This window comes from Ascaphus truei, chromosome 8, assembly GCF_040206685.1.
Source record: "Ascaphus truei isolate aAscTru1 chromosome 8, aAscTru1.hap1, whole genome shotgun sequence".
NCBI lineage: Eukaryota > Metazoa > Chordata > Amphibia > Anura > Ascaphidae > Ascaphus > Ascaphus truei.
Window position 1 is genome coordinate 28,658,239 of NC_134490.1, and position 23,610 is coordinate 28,681,848.

The window sequence follows — 23,610 nt, forward strand, 5'->3', positions numbered from 1 at the left end:
CTGATGTGTCGGGGTATTCAGCAAGTGCTTGAACAGCCAGAATCCCCCCATCCCACATCTTTAGTGGCTCTCGGATAAAGACAGGTATGGTTGGGTAAAGAAAAGACTTAATTGATAAACACTTCCCCATTCACAGGCACCTAAGAAATGCAATTTGTAAAAATTCCCTGAGAAACATAAGCAGCCGTACCTTTTTTTTATAGTATGGTGAGAAGGAGTGGTTCAATGAGTAAAGACACTAACTCTGGCACTGAGTTTGAAGCAGGGGAACCTGGTTCAATTCCCGTTGTCGGCTCCTTGTGACCTTGGGCAAGTCACTTTATCTCCCTGTGCCTCAGGCACAAAAAAAAACCAGATTGTAAGATCTACGGGGCAGGGACTGTGTCTGCAAAATGTCTCTGTAAAACGCTACATAAAACTAGCAGCGCTATACAAGAAAAAAAAAAACGATTATTATTAGATTAAGGAAGCTAATTTGGTTGGTAATTGGTTTACAAAAGGTTTTTTTTTTGGTTAGCTAGAGTAAAAACAATTTAGCACTGCATAAACAGAAAAATAAAATTCATCGATCACTCAAGTATTACATTTTCACTATGTCTGGAGGACTCTGGAGACAGATTAAAAAGCTCTTTATTCCAGCATTTTACCTGTTCAGTGCGGAGGGTGCTTGTAACCTCCAGTGATGAAGACAATTCGGTGTTTAAAGACCCATTATTGATTATAGTCTTGCAAACAACCCAGATTGTTATTTATACATTTTTATGTTTGCCAGATTCCGTGTGTTGTATTCCTATGTGTTCATTGTTTTCTGGTCAATTTTTTTCTCGAAATGTTAAAAAGAATACATTTTCAGTAAAACACTATTTCGCTCTTATTTTATGTACAGTATAAACGACATACATTACATATCAATGTTCACCATCCTATATTTCTACAGCAGCATCTTACATTTGTATAGCATTTCTTTTTAACGGCATAACAGTTACAAATAGGCATATATAAAACCAATTTTAATAACAGTAACATGTTCACAGTCATATAGGGGTGAAGCCAACACAGGCAGAAGCTGGCAAGAGATAAGCAGTCAAGTGCCCTTTTTTGTACCACTGGCACCAGGGACATTTTGGGATTCAGAGGAGGGTTATCACCCCTCTTCCCCGAAGATCAAGAGGGGACTCTCCCTTTTGATCTCGTGGGGGCGACACCCACTTAAAAGTCCCACAAGATCAAGGAGGGCTCCTGACATGGACTTCTTTGTTTTCAGAGGAGGTGTTCGCTCCCATAATTGAACGGGCGGAACCCTCCCTTTCAATCTTAGGGGGAAGGGACGTTATCACCCCTCTCTGAGCATCCCAAGACATACAGGGTGGTTTTCTCCCTTCTGAAATGTGCTACACGGGGACACATCCAAGAGAGACAGGAGCCTGACGCAAGTCCTACATTGGTGCACACTGAAACTCAATCCCCAGAGTTTCCCTGGCATTATGAGAAACGGGAGTGTGATATGTGAACTTACATTACTGGATAGTCAGAGCTGCCACAGATACTGTAGATTTGATTGCTAGTTCTCTTTAAAACATAAAAGCATGGCCACCCCTTACCTTAAGGAGTCGGATAATGGAGTTAACGTGCCATCTCCCCTGTCTACAACACGAAAGAAATTCAATTGATCTCCTTCCCGGTACACCAAAAATGTAACCTGCTTATTCGAAGGAGCTTTCTCCCATATATCGTCTCGAACGGGATCCGTGTATTCAGCCATCTCTCTGACTGGGTCCTCGAGAGGCACTGCACATGGAAAAAATAAACCAGACACTTAAATACTTCTATCCAATATTTAAAAAAAGGTCACAAACCAGTACATTTAATATGTGCATGGTAACCAGTATAGTTAATGATGAAAGTATAAAATGGTTGATAAGGCAAACCAATGAAAATCCAACATCTGTTTGATTCCATTACTGATAGAGGCGATTGCAAGACATTGTATCCATTCATTTTGGTAGAAAAATTGAAAAAATATACATTTGTTTCTCATCTATTGCCTTACTCACAGAATAGAACAGTAGTGGCAAAGGTTTTAGCTGACTTTTCTATTAAACCCTTAAAATCACCAGTTTCCTTCAGAGATGCATCACTTTTGTAGACTGTTTTAACCAGAATCCATCCTTTTACTGGATTGCAACGGCATTTTATTTAAAATTACATTTTATTTTTGACAGGGACATTTGCCCTCTTCCAATATGGCTACTTGAGAGTTTACTGTTAGCCAGTGAGCATTGGGAGATTCTGGAATAGGAGAGACTTCAAAGGATCACTGGCAGTTTCATGTGCATGGCAATTTTAAACTCCTGAGAAGAGTCAAAGGACGATACACCTTAACAAGGGGGAAGTGTCTCCTGGGGCTAAGACAGCAGCTGTCCCGCATCCAGAGACCTCGCCAATACAAACAATGGGAATATATAAAACAAACATGGAGCTCACAATGCTGCTGTAAGAGTAGATCACTTTCTATTTCTTAAAAATACAAACATGTGGCTAGATGTTAGAAGGCTCGGCTCTTCAACTAGCGGCTTGCGAATGGGCCCTAATGTAGCCCGTAGATTCCGAAGCAACTACTATGACATTAGCAGGAGCAAAGTGCAGTATTTCACACCGAAACTTACTGTTAAGATAATAATGTAAATATATATAGCCCAGTTGTTAAAATTAATATATTCAAACAAGCAATACCAATTTCTGCAAGCATTTATAAGTCTCAAAATGTATCCAAAATAACATTGCAATAAGATTGTGGCCATTCTACTCCCAAGTGTCTGATTTAGGCCCTTTGGAGAACTAGTTATTGGGCAGGGGGGTCAAAACTCCAGTCCTCAAAGGCCGCCAACAGGTCAGGTTTTTAGGACATCCCTGCTTCAGCACAGGTGAATGATTGAGCCACCTGTGCTGAAGCAGGGATATCTCCTGAAATCCTAACCTGTTGGTGGCCCTTGAGGATTGGAGTTGGCCACCCTTGTTATAAGGTGTGGTTATGTCTCTTCCTTTTCAAGTCTTATTTTGCGGTTTCAGATCATTTCAGTATTCCCAGCTCCACATTACTAAAGCAATTCCACATTTTAGTTCATTTTAGCAGGGTGTTTTTCTGTCCGTTTCCTGAACACACCTTCTTCCTGGCATAAAACTGTTGTCACTGTTGAATACCTTCCTTATTTCCCAGGCGCTGGGCTATTTTCACGATGTGAAACGACAGGATACACACAGCAATACTAGAATAAAGCTCTTCAATATGCAAAGATAACGTGAATAGGCTGCTTTATTTCAGCTTCATTTAAATAATAACATAATGCTCTTTTAAATCCGTATTTCAATCAATCACTCTATTCTCAATCCAGCTAAGGAGGCAGTGTGAAAGAGGCATAGCCTTCATGAATAGCAACCAACAATGCCTTCTGCTTTAAACCTGTGTCAGTATTAAGCCTGTATGTAGTGAGATTGTTGGCTCATTGTGGTAGCAGTTTATCACAAGAATAGCGTATCCTGCAGGGTGCCACCCTTTTAAAAACAGTGGGTGTTTGAGGACACAGAATTTCTACAGGAAGCTTTGCGCACATTACTTGTTCATGTGGCCGGCCGGAGGCAAAGTTGTACAGACTTTTGCAAGCTTAAAAATAGAACATGTTGAGCTTGATGCCCTGACCATAACAATGGGGTTTGTGGCTTGTACAGATTATGTTGAACCCTTGGTTATGGGAACGCACTCCGGTCTTTCTCCACCACCCCTCTGTGATCAGAAGGAGCAAGGAACACTGGATTGTTTCTAAGTGCACCGCAATTATTAACATTAACGGACCACCATACTTGCACTTCGCTCTGTTCATCAATATATCTATCTATACGCACAGATAATAACATTTCCAATATACTGTGTCTTCATTACAAAAAATATTCAGCCTTTTAAAAAGCGTGGGGGACCACAGCTGTTGACCCCCTGGTAAAAACAGGTTTGATAGAAGAATATTTTCTCACAAATACTTACTTCCACTTTTCTTAACCAGTTCATTTGTTTGGTAAAGTGTTACACCAGAGGAGGCCAACTCCAGTCCTCAAGGGCCACCAACAGGTCAGGTTTTCAGGACATCCCTACTTCAGCACAGGTGGGTCAAACTGTGGCTCAGTTGTTGACCAAGGCTGCGCTTATAGTGCCGGCGACAGACCGCGTCAAAACAAAAGCATTGCCGCTGTCGCGTGCGCTTCTAGCAAGCGCGACGCGATGGCTGGAAGTCATCTCAATTTGATTTTTCCAGCGACCGTAGCCTGACGTCACCGGCACTATAAGTGCTAAGCCACCAGCGCTGAAGCTGGACCATCCTGAAAACCTTATTTGTTGGTGGCCCTTGAAGACTGTAATTGGCAACTCCTGTGTTACATTATAGACGAGCACCTACATATTTTAGGAGCCTTCCCTCCCCTCAAAAAACAGCCTAGTTTTGAATATGAAACAAAACATTGTTAGGTACAGGGGCGTAGCTATAGCCCGGGCAGCTCCAGGGTCCCGCAATCTTGGGGGGCTTGCTCCCCCCCCACCCCCCGTAGAGACAGCCGGGGGGGAGATTGGACACAGCAGCGGGCCCCGGCAAACAGAAGCCGATAGAGGAATCAGCAAGGCAGGAGCACCGTCTAGCAGTCTGACCCGGAAGTCTTTATAACTTCCGGTGTCTGCTGCCACAGCTCCTCTGCTGGCTGCTCCTCTGATCATCTCCTCCCGCCAAAGGTGTGTGTGTGAGTGTGAGTGAGGAGAGGGGAAAAGGGAGAGCGAGTTGAGGGGAAGAGAGAGCTGGTGTGGGGGAACTGAATAAGATAAGGGGGAGAGTTTGAGGGGTAGCTGATGATGAGGGGTAGCTGATGAGGATGCGGGACAGCTGTTGAGGGGGGAGAGCTGTTGATTATAGAGAGGATCAGGGAGAGGATGGGAGGGAGAAATTTTTTTTACAGCAGTATTAATATTAATGGGGCACTGAAATTATTTTGCCCGGGGGCCCGCTCATGCCTAGCTACGCCACTGCCACTGGTTAGGTATAATATAAACAAAACCAATCCCATATAAATCTATACATTCTGAAACATGTAAAGTGCAGCTCTGATGCAGCTTCTGTGGTAACATCTGCAGCGTTTGTTCTTGTGCGGTTCAAAATTATTCTCTTAAGTCTATATTTAGAAGCCTTTAACATATGTTAAAATGTAAACCAAACGTTAAAATAAGGAAGGTGTTCCTGCGCTCAAATGCCATTGTATGTTGCTACGAGGAACACACACTAAATATAGTACTGGCAAGATTACATGCAAGCAAACACCACACTAAGCACAAAGGAGAGTGGGACTTGCACAAGTTAAAAGGACACAGATATGCCATGTATTTGTTTTAGGACTACGACACCAGACTAACACCAAGTATCCCATCCAATGAAATAATTTTCCAATTTGTACATACCTCTTCGTGTGTTAATTGGACCACCTCTCATAGCCAACACCAACTTCAAAGTGCAGCCTTCAGAAATGCTGCAAATGGGGGGTGAGGGGGAAACGAGAGAAATAAAACCCACAGATTGTTTATTTCAGTTAAGAAAAATCTTAAAAATGCCAATGAACGGATACTAAATATTTCCATGGAGTCTGCACAGTGTACTTACTTGTAATCATTTAAGCAAAACTCGTCCTCTAGTTCTACGTTGTTCCAAATTAAGTGCTGCTGGGACACTGGAATACCTATTAGGAAATAAAAAGATGCCAAACTTGCTCATTATTGACGCAAGGTTCAGTTATAAAATAATCAACATATTTATCTTGTGATACCAACAGACCAAATGCAACAGGTTCCTTTCCATGCTGATGGAATTGTCACACAATGTGGCATGAAACTTCTCACTAGACACAAATTGTGCTTTACAATAGCACATGCCACCAATATTTAATAAGACATATACCGATCTAGTTTCCATTACAAACAAAATGAGGACACTTTTTTCAGGGTGTTATTGCCATTCCAAGCACAGCACATGAGCGGGAATATACATGGCACATTTCCTAATCTCGGAATATCAAGCCATTGTGTGCGGTTCCATGGGAGATGGTTTCCCAGCAGCAACCTGAAAGGACTGGGACCAGGACATCTGAACCTTTCACTCAGCGCACAATAAACCTCTGAAATGGCCCACCACTGGAGGGGGTGATGGCAAATTACAGGGATAGGTCTACTCATGGAGAGAAACTCTATAGATGTATACTAGTAGCATGGGCCTATCTGGAGGCAAGGAGTGATACACACTCACTCAGACCTTTGCAGTATTGTGCACTGTAGGAGACCGTATACCGACTGGGCCTGAAGAACCATTTGCTCTGACCCACTCCACTACTGTCAGTTCTTCCCTTGAGGGCGATGGGATAACACCGATGCCATAATGTCAAGCAATGCGGACGTTTTGGAAATGAAATGGTTAAGTTTTAAAAAAATTATTACATTTCTTCTACTACAGTAGGTCATAAATAATTATTGCATATATGAACAATTTCGGTCTATTTCATTTTTCATTAAATGTTTGTGCGGTGTCTTCTATACGTTGAACGGGATAAATGAAAAGAAAATACATAATTAAGCATTATATCCCTGACCTCTCTACACACCAAACAGTTGTACACTATTCTCCCAAATCACTGACTACAGTGCTCTTGGCCGACTTGGCAACCATGTATGAATTTGCTCTATGCAAGGACTTAAAAAATAAATAAAAGTCAAAATGTTTGCATAAACAATATGTCTCAGCCACTGATATGAATCACCTTTAAAGCTGCAGTTCAAACTGTCGGTTCCCCCCCCACCCCCCCATTCAATATGTGCATCAATACAATCTATACGACAAGTAATTAGCCAAGTTGCCGATTGATCCGTTCTCCTGTGATTGATCGCTGAAGATTCGGCTGGGGGTTCACTAAAAATGCATCTTGGGTTCTCTTCTGCTGCACTGATGGCCAAAGAATCTGTGAGGAAGATCATGTGACCAGGCAGGCACTAGATTCAATTGGTTCACTGCTAGAGAGGGCAGGGCTCAAAAAGGTGATGCTGTTTCAGAAGGGGAAGGGGATGCGATTTTGTAAATGGTTGCTATAGGAACATAAATGCTAGTTACATTAGAACATAAAAAATGTCTTTAAAATTGTTTTATTTTTTTTAATACTCATAGTATAGAACTGATTTAAAAAACAAAAAACAAAAAAACACTTGATATTGGTCAAACTGCAGCTTTAAAAAAATGACCTTGCAAGCTCAAATCTGTCATAAGGTTTTTTGTTTGTACCGACAATCACAAATATGACAGAGAAGCTGAGGGTTCCAGAGTTTTAATCTCGCAACATAAAACCATTACGTTTAAATAACCAGAATGTGTTCCAATCAGGATGGATTGCAGGTATCCTATGCAACAATTAAGACCAACGGGTAAATTCAACATGCGTCGACAAACAGGCCAAACAGCCACTTTGGAATGTATTGAATTTATCCCTAAACCAGAATATGTAACTTTAAATAAACACCCACCCCAAGGTATTTTCATGATGCATATTGGTTCCAAGCATACACCTTTAAATTTGTCATTTGTTGCACATACTGCATCTGTGCTCCTGGATTAAAAGCTTTTCCTAACCCATTGTGACCCACTAACAATGGTGTGCTATTCACCTTCATTTCTATATACCATCCCTTACATTTTTGGGTTGTATCATGGATTGCAACATGCATTTTTTTTTATTGAATCCTGATGAGGACTCATTTAAATTGGAACTCAGTGGCCCTTTAAAGATGAAGCACATTGCTGATCTTTTCAGCTAACAAACACATTTCATGAAGAGATTTTAAGCCCTGCAGTATATTATTACTAAAAGGTCATGAGGCTTTAATTTGTACAAGCAAAACAGTGACCTTTCAACAAAGGTCAATTTATGCAACAACTTAACATCCATGGTTAGAACTCAGCAGGGGGTAGCTAATGAAGGCTTCCTGGGAAGTAAGGGTTGTTGAGAGATTTTACCATAGTGACTATGCAATCATTATAGCATGTGTGAAACAATGACAATGCAGCTGTGACAGAAGTAGAAACAAATGACAAACAGATGAGTTTACACAGCTTGTGTGTCAAACTTCAGACAATTCACCAGATTCTGTCGAAATCCAATGACGTATTGTGCACATTCCGTAATGGAACTTGTGCCCGTATCACCACCAAACACTCCCTCCAAACAGTGCACAATACTAATACTCTAGATGAGGGGTGTGCAAACTTGAGGGCACAAGGTTTTTAAAGAGGGGGGGGGGGGGGTGCGCATGGCCGGTGCAGGCGACGGGTGGCGAAAGCGGTTGTGCGCGGGAGGGCAGACGGGCAAAAATGCAGTGCGCGGGCGGTGCAGGCGGCCGAACTTGGTTATGTGGGTGGGGGGTCGGTGGAACTTGGTGTGTGTGTGTGCGCGCGGAGGTTTGGCGGCTGCACAAGAAAATCATCAGAAGAGGCCAGTACTGCAGTAGGACAGCAGGGGCACGAACCAGCACTGTGTTGTGGAATGCCCCTCCCAGTGTCTGCCCTGCAATAACGCTCTGGTCCTGCTCTCCACTGGCACCCTGATTTGCTGTGACCCTCTGCCCAGCTGACATTTGAAAGGGTAAGCTGCAGCCATCTAAAATGTTACTTGGAATGCAGTAAAATACGACAAAAAAAAAACAACACAACAAAAACACACAACAAACCACGTAAAAAACACAACATTAAAAACGTAAAAATAAATAATACTGGTAGGTACAGTAGGAGGGTGGATGACACTGGGGAAGGTAAGCTAAAGAGCAGGGGAAAAAATGCAAACGGGAAAAGGAACAAAAAAAAGAGGGCAGTGAGGTGGCAAAGGGGTGGATGAATGCACCCAAATGGATTGCCTTTGTGATATTGACAGTCCACCAGGAAAAACAAATATTATATATATATATATATATATATATATATATATATATATATATATATATATATATATATATATATATATATATATATATATATATATACTATATACTATATATATATAGTGTGTGTGTGAGTGATAAAAAATCACTGGCACTCCAATAGAAATTCAATAATGAATAGGTGCATGTCCCATATAAATAATAAAAGTATACATTACCGCATAGCAGCAAAAAGGGAGACAGCACTCAGGTGAATGAAAATAAATGTATTAAATATATATATATTAAAAAAAACAATTAAATTGTAATGTTTAACTGTTTTAAAAATGTAAGTATTTAGACGTATTTGTATTTACATTGTATACCGTTTAATAAAGTTTTTCTTTTTTTCATGTGATTTTGATTACTCCAGCAGGGGGAGGGCCCCCCCGAGAAATTTCATGGATGAAAAGGGGGGCTCGGCATAAAAAGTTTGCCCACCCCTGCTCTACACCACACCAATTTCAAAGCAGCCCTCTACCACATGTTTTTACCAGCCAATTTAGTGTCTGGTTTAGCATTATAAAAAGGGGCGAGACCGCTTCATGTGTAATTTCCAGGGGACAAAATCAAACGTCTGTCAGAACACCCAGATCACCGATGAACACATTTCCCTGCCCCGGGTGGAAAGCCCTTCTTCCTTCAATAAATATTGTGAAAAGATTTGCTTTACCACCGACAAACACAACCCTTTGTTCAGCAAGAAACCTAGTCACATGATGAAACAAAGCTTTAAACTCTTCACAAGATAATTCCAACAACATAGGGAGAACAATTTGCATGAATTCTGTATAAACATGAACATTAAAATGTAAAACGCCACTTCTGTTTCCAGGAGCGGTCACATGATGCACTAGTGCTGGGGTCCGGTGGCACCACTGAAAAAGTTAGGGTCCCCCTTTGAAATGTAGTACCAACAAAAGGTAACATGGAGTATAGTGATTCATTACATCAGGGGTGCTCAACTCCAGTCCTCAAGCCCCTCAACAGGTCATCCCTGCTTCAGCACAGTGGATCAGTATTGAACGACGTGTGCTGAAACTGGGATATCCTGAAAACCTGAGCTTTTGGGTGGGGCTTGAGGACTGGAGTGGAGCACCCCTGCATTACACAAAACAACTTAAAGCTACCGAGACAAATTGCTCTATCGATTTCTACCACCCTGCACACTGCAGCAGACTAAACTGCTCTGTGGAAATACTATCACCTGAATCTACAGTGGACAGGTACAACACATTTCAAGCATAATGATGTCCTACAGGCTTTTCTGGTCGGAACAGGCCATTTTGGTTGCGGCCATTTTGCCATGACCAAATGGCCGCCACCGCAGCCTATCCACTGCTGAAATCCCAGTCGCCGGCCACTTCCAAGGTAAGCTTTGTTAAGGTCTAGGGGGCAATTTAAGGGCTTTTAGAGCTTTGTGTATGGGGTTAATTGAAGGGGTTTTAGAGGTTGGGGTAGAAGGTTAATTTAGGGGTCTTTAGCGGTTAGGGTAGGGGTTTTTAGGGTAAGGGCGGTTTTAGGGTAAGGCACTTACCTTAGCGGTGAAGTGGCTGGCAGCGTGAGTCACGGCGATGCACCGGCGGGCATTTGGTCACGACGAAACAACCACATCCAAATGTCCTAGACAGTTTTCTGCTTGGTTATAGATTTTTTTTTAAACCGGGAGGTTTGTGAAACTAGCTGTACAGACATACAGGCATACCCCGCTTTAAGTACACTCACTTTAAGTACACTCGCGAGTAAGTACATATCGCCCAATAGGCAAACGGCAGCTCGCGCATGCGCCTGTCATCACGTCCTGAACAGCAATAGCGGCTCCCTACCTGCACCGAAGCTGTGCGCAAGCGGGGAGACTGTAGAGCCTGTTACAAATGCGTTATTTACATCAGTTATGCACGTATATGACGATTGCAGTACAGTACATGCATCGATAAGTGGGAAAAGAGAGTGCTTCACTTTAAGTACATTTTCGCTTTACATACATGCTCCGGTCCCATTGCGTACGTTAATGCGGGGTATGCCTGTATATACAAATGTAGCAACGCTTAGTGCTTCCAGCTGCAGTGACACTACCATGGCTGCAACCCTCCTTCCCCCCACCCGCACCAGAGGATTAACGCTGCAGGGGGTTTGAGAAGAAAGCATGGACCCCTGCCAGCTGCGTGGCCACGGTTCTGAAGACAGTAAGCCTTGCTACATCTATAGCAAAGCTAAAGCAGAGAGGACAAGGGCATTGATGCAGCGGTTTGACCATTGCAATACTTTAAAAGGGTTTTACCCCCAAAATATATTTCACTGCAAAAATCTGTCAAATTAATGTTAGGCGTCTCCAATAAAGCAGAGATCTATATTACGCTTTGTCATGCATCACAGACATGGCATTCTTTGCTGAAGGTAAGAAAATATTCAATCATAAATGCCTACCTTTGCTACACATTTGGAAATAAAGGAGTAGGTTTGAGGAGGTAAAGAACAAATGCTGAAATGATTGGCGGGTTTTATTTTACAATGCAATTCTGGCTCAGGCTGTAAGATGGTTAAAAAGGCAGCAGACTGGGCTGCTTATTTATTATATTTTTTTTATTATTCCCCCAAATCCTTTATACACTTTATCCTGACCTCCAAAGATCCCCAGGTTCCTGAGATAATTGGACTCTCTCACAACAGGCAGGAACAACAGCCACAGGGCGACAAAATTGCAGCCGGGATCAGTCACTCCGGAGGGCACCAGAGAACCACAACACCAACATCAGCTGGAGAATACATCACCACTTCTAAGGCCTGGGACATAGTACTGCAGGCCGCGCTGAGCAGATGCACTTACCCCCTGCATCTGTCATCAGCGCGGCTTTAGCAGCCGCTGCCGCATGTGTGAGGAGGCTCAGATATTTTGAGCAGAAAAGCAAGCTTAAATTTCGGCGCTGAGGGGAGCGGAGGAGCGGGCACGTGACCGAAAACAGCCAATGGGAGCGAGGTACTAGCCCCGGCTTCCGCCCGCCCCCAAAGCACGCTCACTGCCTCGCCTGCCAGGATGCAAAAAAGCTCCTGCTTGAGCAGGCGAGGCAGAGCAGGAGCGTGGATCAGCGCGGCCCGAGGCCTAGGGCTGCGGCCATGGTCGGGGAGACGTGCGCGATCACAATGCCTTAAGGAATCCGATCAATTTGATTCCACGGTGTGACGGCCAGGTCACGTGAGCGGTACGCCCAATGAGGGCGAACCAGCTCCATGACATCACGGCCACGGCCCCCCGACACTCCTCTTCGTCACGTCTACCCTGGCCACAGATCGCTGGAGCGAAAAAGCAAGTGACGTAAAAGTCTATTGCTACAGAATACTTAATATGCCTAAATGTATTAAGATTTACAGCACGAAGAGGGACTTGTTTGTACATTAGTTAACGTAACACTGAGTGCCCCAAGACGCAGTAATTACGTGAAAAAAAAACCTGCTTATTTTGCTAGGGCAGGTCGCATCCTACGGAGCGCAGAACGCAATCTACACCGATCAGGAATAAAAAAAAGGGATGGCTCATCCCCTTCTGTCAGTGAAGCGGTCACGTGACCATGGCACTCAGAGGGTTAAATTAGTGCGCACAAAAAACCGAACCGATTTAGTTTTGCCATGAGAACTAACCAAAACATCTACAAACCCCTTTGAACTTCCGCACGTGGTGCCATTTTATTCTTAATTACATGTGTGAAACTGTCCAAAATTGAATTGTGAAAATGTTGACAATTTCAACAAAAAAAAAAAAAAAAGCGGCCTTGTGTGGCTGCCAAATTAGCATGCTTTAAACAAAATATTGCTGGGCAGTGAACGAAACAGTTCATAGTCTCAGCACTAAGTGACTAGTGATTTTTAGAGAATTTTGCAGATTAATAAACAAAATTGCACAGCACATTGGGGTAAATGCATCAAATTCCAGTGTGACTTTTGCACTCGTTCTGGCGTTAACTCCTATTAAAGTTAATGGCATATCGCTGGATTGAGCGCAATAACTACCAGCACTAGATGCATGTGCCCCATTGACTTCATGGTTGCGAACAGACTCGGCAGCGGCTTTTTCCGCAACCCATAAAGTACAACAATTTGCATAGTTTGTGACCCCATGTGAAAAGTTTGCACATCTATTTTTAATGTTTGCTTTGTTACGAAACATCTATACATCAAGAAAAACAATGGATCAAATATGATTAGGCATACAATTAGAAACTGCGTGGGTCAGTAGCATCATTCTTTGTTTTCAATCTTAGGAATTAAATCTACAATAGAAAAAAAAAAGTTGCTGACAGATCTTACTTTCATGCCATATCACAAAAACATAATAGGTCTGTGTGCATTTGCCATTAGGTTTTACATTTGCATTATTGTTTAGGCAATACCGTCTCGTGTTCAGCAGTGCCCCTTTAACCTTTGAGATCCACATGTAACATCTCAAGTTTACAACACAAAGATTTTAGCAAAATTGACTATATCCTTTGTAATAAGCACCACACCTGAACCCCGTTATAACGCAGTGCTCGGGGTCCACATAATAGGGCCGCGTTATAACCAGGATCGCAAAAAAATAAATAAAGAGAAAATGGCCACCGTGATCAGGACTTGCCCGGAGCAGGATGCAGGGATCCGACACCACGAGTCAGTCATCGCAGGGGATGGTATGTGTTCGTCACCAATAAAGCTTTGAATAGATGTTAAAAAAAAACACAAAACAAAAAAAAAACACGCAAACATCCATTCAAATCTTTATTGGTAACGGGCACACACGGAGACAGACACACACCTACATCTGACGTGATTCGCATAGCACCGCTTGAAAAGCTGGGTCGCGCCCTCAGCATGGTGGTGCAGGTGGCCAGGGAAACAAAGGTAGGTGATGTTTGGGAGCCAAGCTCAGCCCGCGTTATAAGCGGTTCCGTTTTATTTCGTGGTTGAGCTGTACTAATGTTACTTACTATACTGTAGATATAAATCGGACACCATCTATTATGGGAGGATCAATGCAAAAAAGGTGTGAAAGGTTTTAAAATGTAAGGTTTCTTCAGGTCATTGACCAAATTCAGAAAATAAACTTGACCATCATCCAATACTCCAAGTCATCTATACCAGGGGTGCACAAACTGGGTGGGGGGGGGGGGTGGGTGGCGGGAGAAGAGCGTTGGAGGCGCAGCAGTTACAGAGGCCCTGCGCTCTTCCAAGGCATGTAAATTAAATGCCAGGAGACCGCGCAAGGCCTCTAACTCACTTACCTTGGCTTCCAGCAACACGTCATCACATTACCATGGCAACACAACGTCACGACCCCCAAGGCGTCATTTGACACCAGAGCCAAGGTAAAGGGGGGGAGGGGAAGGGGCTGATCTATACCACACCATGCTCACTTCTACTTATTATTTAATTGTTAAAATTATTTGTAGATTTGAAAGATGGGAATGCTTCAACAATCTGAAACAATGTAGTTTAATAAAGCAAAAATACCTTCAAAATCCATTTTTAATAAATAAATCAGTTGTGATAAATACGTACAGCATCTTTTTTTTGTTTTATTTCTCGCCCCCTCTGTATGCCCCTTTTTTATTAGTTAATTTATTAAGATAAATTGGGTGGCGATAGCAACCATTTAGGAAGCCACAGAACTTCCGCTTTTGAAATAGGCGGCCATATTGTGCGCCATGGGGAGCAGAATCTTGGCCAATCGATCGGCAGTTTAGATAGCAATTACATTGCCTTACGGGTAAGAAACTACTGCATCTATTAAAAACACAAAAGCAAGAGGCAATTAAAAAAAAAAAAACAGGTTTGTGCAGATATGAGGGTGTGGGTATAGTTATTTTTTCAGATCTCAAAAAAAAAATACAAAAAAGTCCTGCAGATTTTTGTTTACGAAACTTCTGCTTTGACGATTTTGTGAATTAGTGCAAAATTGGCAATATAGAAAGAACGCTTCCATCCATGTGCATTTTTTTCTGTGATTTTTGCTTATTGCTAAACAGCAGTGCAAATTCTATTCTCATTTACCAGTTAATGCTTTTCACACCTCTAAAGCCAGAGCAACCAGACACATCTCACACAAAAACAGACAGCAAATCGGTGTACAAATTCGCCCATCGCCCGCTATGCCAGAATTGCATTATTTTGATTCCCAAACGTTACGAACAGGCCCAGTTTCCCCGAGACACACAAAACCCACATTTTATAAAAAAAAAAAAATGAAGATGAATACCTTCCAATCTTTGAATTTTGGCTTTCACGCAAACCACAGTTTCAAGTGGTGACACTCGTAATTCAAAGCACGTTCCTGTAAGGGTTTCAATGAAGAGTTCCATTGTCTCGTAAAAAGGTAGTTTGTAGTGAAAAGATCCAACGTTATCTTCGTTAAAAAAAGGAGGTTCCTTCTTGTTAGCCATTGCATAAGGTTTAAAAACTCGTGAGAAAAAGCAATTAACAGTGTTTAAAAATTAGGCTTCCTCAAGTTTGGGAAGAAATGGTAAAATATTGCTCTTCCATCATTTAATGTGTACATCTAAGGAGATAAATATAAGTACTTCAGAAAACAAACGTAGGTAAAACGAAACATTACAGGGTAGGTGTATCGGATGGAGACCGATTAAGAACATTTTCTCTCTTTCATCAATGGTAAAATATGGAGAATATTTTAGTCGCAATTAATTTGCATGGAGCTTTAGTCTCCATCACCTGGGAAAAGACTTTACAGCATATTAAACAGGGTGGGAGGGGCCTATGACTTTAAACAATCTCCTAGGGTGATATTTCAGCCCAGAAAATTGCATGTGTTAGAAGTCTAGGGTTCCTTTTTCTCATGTGAAACGCATTCACAGGGCAGCAGACGACTTTAACTCCTTTCAAAAAACATGTGATTTTTTTTTCTAGAACATGGAAACTACTTCACAGTAGATTGAAGAAGGGGCTTAAAGTTTAAATCAACCATTTAGAGCAGACGTTCGCAGCCACCTTCTCATGGTCTTTATATTGGGGATAACCAAGCAATACCCTATGTATGTAATCTAAGCCCTCTAATGATGGTTAAATCCTTGGTCACTCTCTGGTGTGGCTGTTGCCCCATTAAGGATAAGGTTGGTCCCCAGAAGGGGTTCCCAATATCTATGTATCTTCCAACTAGGTATTTTTATGACGTGCCTTGAATCCTATGCTCAGGGAAATAATCCCACAGCAAAGTTTAGTACAGCTAAACCCCGTTATAACGCGTTGCTCGGGGGCCAGTCTCAAACATTAATCTTCCGACTACACTCCTATTTGATGTATCTGGAGTTCACAACCAAAGCTTTATTAACCATAGACAGTTGTTTACCCTCACAACACAAACGTATCCTCCTTGTAGATGTACCTACACACAGCCCAACATTGATTTACGGTGTTAAGTAGTGGAATTTGAATTGTGCTTTCTGGCCTAACTGGTAATTAATTCTAAGGGTTTATTTTTATTTTTTTATCTTCAAGGGCACACTGACAAAAAGGTTAACACCCTCACTGGCAGAGGAAGGCTGTTGACCTACTGGTCACAATACTACATATCCATTTAACATTGTCATGGCAACCCCAGGACACCCGTGAATTAGAAAAAACATGGGACTGCACAGGTCCCAGATACATGGAATATATGGGTTAATTTTCCAAGACAGATTTGAGAACCGTGGGTAGGAAGCACCAGACTTCTATAACATACTCTCACAGTGGTCAGCAATCAATACATTTTCTCATCCAAATAGCATTTTACAACACTGTGGCCCCCCCAATGCAAGTCTTGGCCTCTTCTGAAGTCACTCACTTATGCCCATGCCAAACTCTCGGTGATTGTTCCACTCAGGCTGGTCTACTTGATTACAATAAAACACACTAAGGTTAGTTGACTGTATTTACTCTGAGGTGTTAAAAACAGTATTATACTGGCTGGTGTTTTTCCTAATATACTACATTGTTACCAATATACATCCCACCATACAGATGTGTAACTATGGGGGCTTCGAATGTAAAGGACCGGGGTGGGATAAAATTAAACAACCTGATCCCCTAAGGAGGCCTTCATTTAACATCTACGTTACCCAATGAAAACCAAAGACTGCCTTTCACATCTCCAAGTGTACAAATCAGAAAAGTGAAATCATTGTTTTATTAAATCGTAACGTCTACACAATTTTGGGTTTCTTGTAACAAACATTAACGAATCAAGGAGTTTTAAAATCTATATGCCTGTGATAAAGTTCTGCAAAAACTGCCAGATTTCTGGATTCATAAACAGGAATCATGCTAACCTGCCCTATAATGATAGTTCTTCGCAATAGAATTGTGCAATTTATATACAGACACTATAGGTCTCCAAAAAACACCATGTAGTATACAAGAATAATCATTTATATTGCTAACTGGTATACATAGCATTTTACAGGAACAATGATCCCCAACTTTCAATACACCAAGCATAGTTTAAATCTATAATAGAAAAACAAATTTCCAATATATGTACAGTAGTAGCATTTGGTAGTCACCATCACCCCATATCTCTAAAGCTGTGAACTATATCATAACAATGATTGTATTACAATATTTTACACGGCTCTCTCGGATACAACATTTTGGATACAAGTATTCTGTGAATAACCCAGGAACTAGAATAAGAAAATAGAATAGTGATGCTATGGGATGCTCGCTGTGACTCTGATCTGAAGAGAACATTACAGTCTGTATCACCTTGTTGCTTCACCTAGGGGGGGTCAGGACCTACCTGGGCATGTCAGGGCTTCAGATCACACAATAGAGGATAGACAGCAGAGGTGCCAGCGGGGCCCAGCTGGTGTTTGATGGCGGGGGGCATTAAGCGCACCCATCAAAGAGGGGGTGTCCCGAGCAGTGGCGCCCTTTCACACCCTCGCAGGTCAGGGAGATCGAGCAGAGCCACCGTCGCTGCCCTCGTACATCGCTCTCCCTTTGCTCCGTAGTGGCGCCCCTCCCTCCCGGCCACTGTATGTCACACCGGCTGGCAGCGCGGAAACCTAGCCGCCTCTCCCCTGCCAGACTGACCCGACACCGCCTCTCCTTTGTGACGTCGCGGAGACTGATGGGCGGGCGGGCCAATGAAGGAGCAGCAGTGGACAATGAGAACGACAAATGGGGGGGAAGCTGTTGCAGATATAAAGGAAGTAGGTGGGACTTAACTGGCAGTTGTCATGAAAGGGATGCGGGAGTGGCCTCAAGTGCTGTTGTTGTTACGGGATGTCCCGGATGTTAACCCTGGCCCCTAACAACGGTGATCACGTGTCCCACCCTCCCAGGTAGGACGGCGCCAGCTGGGCAGTGAGGAGACCGGTCACATGATCCCTGCAGACATGTCTGGTTCTCTGCCCCAATGAATAACTGCACCGAGTGTAGAACATTTATCGCACTGGCTTATATTCTTCATTCAAAATTGTATTTAAATTGTAAGATCTGATGTTTTCAATTGTATGTTTATTAAAAGAAAAAAATGCATATATTACATATTAATTACACTTCCCAATTGATGCAGCTGTTAGATAGATACATCAGACTTTGAGATCTATAAAATACATGTTGATCCAATATGCAGAATTTGATATAACCCATGCTGATAAAATGTAAGATATCAAATAATTATTGTTCACTAAGAAGTCACCAGATGGCTCATTGACATATGATGGTAAGGCAGCCACACTAAGGTGAGGTCAAGTGTTTGATGTGTTGGTTTTGCACGTGGAATTTTCTGTGTTTATTTCCAGTATCAGAAACAGACACTCACCCAGTATCATCTCGAGTAAGTCACTTTGTGTTCCAGTCCCTCACCTAGCCCATTAGTAATTGGGCAAAATTATGGTTCTCTCAGCTCAGACTTGCATCAAATCACTTCATTCTACAGGACTCAAACAATATTAAAGTACCAATTGTAATTCGAAAAATACTGGTGTAATTAGGGTTTACAGCTATTCAGAAATAATTCTGCCAATTTGTGACATCAGCTTGCTCAATGGAACAATTATCAATGGTTTGCTCCATAGTAGGCGTTCAGATTTAGCCTGAAGCGCTTATTCCCGTTGTGTTATATGTCACGTATTGTAAAGCGCTATCTACTTCGATGGTGCTATATAAAATGAAGATATACATACATTCGAGATTGACAATTTACATATGTAGTTAAAAAAAGTTTAAAAATATATTAAATAGCATTTCCGTAGATGTATTGAATGTATATTTGTGTCTCTATTTTGCTTCATCTATAAATCAGTAGTATTTTTATCTCACAAACAAACTACCAAAATAAATTCCCTGCAAGCGCTATCCTAAACCAAACACTGAGGTGCAATTAAACTAAATGGTGATAATTAGGTGAAACATAACATGTGAATGATCCAGTGAAAGGTGATGTCAACAAATGACTGGAAGAGATGAGCTGCCAAGGGGAACCTCATAAAACAGATACTTCCAGGACCGGTTGGACAAATAGAACAAACACAAAATATGCGTTCCCCGGCGCTATAAAATTGATATACTGTCCAATGTACCGTAGTCCAAATGTCCGTCCATAGATAATAGATGGACTCCGGATTCAGATGTTGGATTCTCCAAGAAATGTCTGACAAATGAGTATCCTTGTAGGGTATCTCCGTGGGTTATCAAGAATTAATCTTGCTCAGGCAGGGGATAGAATCTGTGCTTGTGCCACGTCTTCGCCTCGATCATTCACGGACCCCACGGACCCCACGTGGTCTGACCGGATGGTTCCCCTTCAGATGGTACTCGGGGCTCACTGAGCACGCCAATGACTGTGACACCCGATAAGTAAGGGAAAAGGACACAGCCTAGTGTAATATGTAACTACACTTTTAATAACAATAAAAAACAAACCACCCACACTTACAATGTGTATGTGGTGACTGATCGACTCACGAATGCCGTCCGCAGCCTGTATCCTACCCGAAGTACCCGGAAACCAAATGTACAGCGTGCACGAGAACAGTTGGTTTCCGGGTACTTCGGGTAGGATACAGGCTGCGGACGGCATTCGTGAGTCGATCAGTCACCACATACACATTGTAAGTGTGGGTGGTTTGTTTTTTATTGTTATTAAAAGTGCAGTTACATATATTACACTAGGCTGTGTCCTTTTCCCTTCCTTATCGGGTGTCAGTCATTGGCGTGCTCAGTGAGCCCCGAGTACCATCTGAAGGGGAACCATCCGGTCAGACCACGTGGGGTCCGTGAATGATCGAGGCGAAGACGTGGCACAAGCACAGATTCTATCCCCTGCCTGAGCAAGATAAATTTTTGATAACCCACGGAGACACCCTACAAGGATACTAATTTGTCAAAGACATTTCTTGGAGAATCCAACATCTGAATCCGGAGTCCGTCTATTATCTATGGACTGACATTTGGACTACAGTACATTGGACAGTATATCAATTTTATAGCGCTGGGGAACGCATATTTTGTGTTTGTTCTAGTAGTATATTTATGAATAGCTCCCCTTCATATGGGAAAACAACACACACATACCAACCAAGACTGTAATAACTGCACATTCTAGCTATTAATATGTAGTTTGCAAAATCAGACATGTTCAGACTGTTGTTTAGAACAAGATTTTACTAATTTAGATACCCTGTTAGGTTCATTTAGAGTTAGAAATTACAATATACATTACAGATTACATCAATTTATGGATACATAGTTTATGCACTTCCAAAAATGTTTCTGCAGCAATTAACAAATAGTTGACATACAGAATGTATTTGCTGTCACCCACTGTGATAGTAGATCAGAACTGTGTAAATTGCACATTGTGGCAAAACCCAGTAGCATCACTAATGTAAAATAGTGATGCCACTGTATTATGCTACAACTTGTCTTCAGTGCTTCAGTCAGTAACAACAGCAGATGAAATTGACCATAATAGTACAGTAATCTGTTTGCAGTCTTCTCTAGAAAAAAAACAAGTTGGTTTAAGATTTTCCACAGTGTTTGTAAATGAACAGTTCATGTTACAGACACTGCTACTGAGGGTGTCCCACACATACAACAAGGTACTTATAATTATGATATACTAGGGTTTAGGAGAGGCTATACCAAATATGAAAGTTTGGCACACAATTAAACCTAGTTCGTGCATTACGAAAACTTAGCATCTTCGTAAGCAAGATGGTCCTTTTTTACTACATTGCGTTTAAATGATGGTTCTTGTGAAATGTTCTGTATGGGAAGCATTGAATACAACACCAACATTTCACGGGAGTAATCAAATCAAGACCTGCTGTATCATGTCTGAATCTGCTGATATTGCCAATTCGGACATGGTACAGCAGATCACGCACGCTTTGATGACTCCGGGGTAATGTCTTGTTTGGTTTGTTTTTTCTTTTATTTGCCGAAAACATTTAAGGGATCGTCAAAAGCGCTGAACACCTTGCCGTCTAATTTTGCTTCTGTTGCCTGACTTGATTTGACCTTTGGTTTGGGTGGTTTTTTTTGATTGCCAGACGAAAATATGTCATCTAAAAGAGAAAGAAAATGAATTTTATGTAACAAATAAGATGCGACTCAGAATTGAAAAAGAAAATATACCACTTCGGAGGCTCCTGATCTTGTTAAACACTACTCATGTTGCACAACGAAATAAAACACTTCACTTAGACATAAGCAACGACATATGGTTTAAAAAATAAAATAGAGTAAACAGATAATTGCAAAAGCAAGAAAAGAGCTCCAGGGCTCAAATTGTATGTAAAATGGTAAAGTAATTAAAAAATAACCTTTATTAGGAATCATAACATAAGAAAACAGAAAACACAAAAATTGATCAAATTCAAATGAATCTCAAGAGAACCCAGCTAAGATTAAGGTGATAACTGCTCTTGTAGGTGGGATAAATACCTACAGAAGGTGTCAGAGGATAGATGGATTCAATAGGGATAATTATACTGATCTTGGGTTTACCACGAACACTCGTTACTTAGGGGGAAGACCCCCCTTAAGAAAATAAACTCAGCTTATACTCTTATAGTGGGAGTCATTTATTTAGGGAGGCAATACGACCATAGGAACAATCTATATAGTCTGGTCATGGAAACATGTGTTAATAGTATTTGGAAAAGACCTGTCTATTGTGCCTTGTGACACGAAGAACAGTAATTCCTAATTATCAGCATTGAGCGGTGTAGGGATATTGAAGATCAGCGCTTTGTGGTGTTTAAGCACAATGGCATGTGTTTATTATATCTGGACGTTTAAATATTTATATCATTTATTATTTGTGTTTATTATAGCTGATATTGTGTTTAAAAACAAGGCGTATTAGCAGTGGCGTAGCTAGACATGTGCGGGTCGCCCCCGAGCAAATTTTTTGTTCAGGGCCCTGTGAGTGAACGTATTTTGTCGATTTCTCACCCACCAGCTTGTTGGTGTCCAGCGAGCCCCCCTCTTCTTTTATACTTGCTCACCCTCCTCTATTCACCCCTCTTTCCTCATGTATTTCTCTCCCCCCCTTGCACCCTCTCCCTCCCTACCCCGTGTCCTCTCACACTCTTCTTCTCCCCTCAGCTATCACTGAGTAACCCCCCCCTACCACACTAAATCCAGCTCTCAATCTACCCCTCCACCCCCTTTCCCGCCCCGCCCCCCACATATACAATTCCCACCTACAATACAGTACCCCCCGCCCCCCACACACAAAACGCAAATTAGAATAACCACCTACATCTACATGCACACTACAATAACCCCCCCTCACACAAGTGGTTGAAAAACCCTGACAGACACTGAATCACAAATAGCACACTGACAGAGCAAACTGGAACGGACACATTTACACACAAACACATAGCATACTGAGGCTGCGTTTATAGTGCCGGCGACAGCAACGTCGCGTCAAAACAAATGCATTGCTGCTGTCGTGTGTGCTTATAGTAAGCGCGACGCGACAGCTTTGTCGCGATCGCTGGAAGTATTCTCAATTTGATTTTTCCAGCGACCGCAGCCTGACGTCACTGTTACTATAAGTGTAGCCTGACACTGGAGCACACGGAGACTGAAACACACACACACACACACACACACACACACACACACACACACACACTGACAGACTGAAACAAACACACACACACACTGACAGACTGAAACAAACAAACACACACACACACACACACACACTGACAGACTGAAACACACACACACACCAAATCGAGATGCTAGAACAAATCTGCGTACCTCAATGAAGGCAGCCATAGCGCGCTGCGAGAACAAATATGTACACCTCAATGAGGGCGGCCACAGTCTGCACGTGCGTGATGCAGAGTGACGGCACGACAGATTTTTCAAACTACAAATCTTTTAGTTTTTTTTCGCGCTGCGGCCGCATCATGTGAGCGGTCCAGCCAATGAGGGCAAACTAGCCTGGTGACATGTCCGCCACGCCTCCCCAGTTGCTCCATCGCAGTGCACCCATCGCTAGGGTGACAGGCACGCGACGCCATGCGTTCCGTTGCAGCTGCGACTTCTATAATCGCGCCTTACAAGCCTAACCGGAG

The 23,610-nt window shown here is 42.2% G+C and overlaps 2 protein-coding genes across 9 annotated transcripts in view; both read right to left on the minus strand.

Annotated features, from left to right (window-relative positions):
• ZFAND4 (zinc finger AN1-type containing 4) overlaps positions 1-18,152 on the minus strand; it is a 33,182-nt gene extending 15,030 nt beyond the window's left edge. The window contains exons 1-5 of one of the 4 annotated variants that reach the window (XM_075611028.1): positions 17,799-18,152; positions 15,261-15,560; positions 5,688-5,763; positions 5,489-5,556; positions 1,602-1,788 (exon numbers count right to left, since the gene is read on the minus strand). In XM_075611028.1, coding sequence (XP_075467143.1) covers positions 1,602-1,788; positions 5,489-5,556; positions 5,688-5,763; positions 15,261-15,444 — 515 coding nt within the window. In that variant the 5' untranslated portion in view covers positions 15,445-15,560; positions 17,799-18,152. The remainder of the gene's footprint in view (positions 1-1,601; positions 1,789-5,488; positions 5,557-5,687; positions 5,764-15,260; positions 15,561-17,798) is intronic. The other 3 variants (XM_075611027.1, XM_075611030.1, XM_075611031.1) reach the window with 3 other exon arrangements.
• A 2,353-nt stretch (positions 18,153-20,505) lies between these two features.
• Positions 20,506-23,610, minus strand: part of WASHC2C (WASH complex subunit 2C) — a 51,216-nt gene continuing 48,111 nt past the window's right edge. For 3 of the 5 annotated variants that reach the window (XM_075611035.1, XM_075611033.1, XM_075611034.1), the window contains one exon: positions 20,506-21,576. In XM_075611035.1, coding sequence (XP_075467150.1) covers positions 21,443-21,576 — 134 coding nt within the window. In that variant the 3' untranslated portion in view covers positions 20,506-21,442. The remainder of the gene's footprint in view (positions 21,577-23,610) is intronic. The other 2 variants (XM_075611036.1, XM_075611032.1) reach the window with 1 other exon arrangement.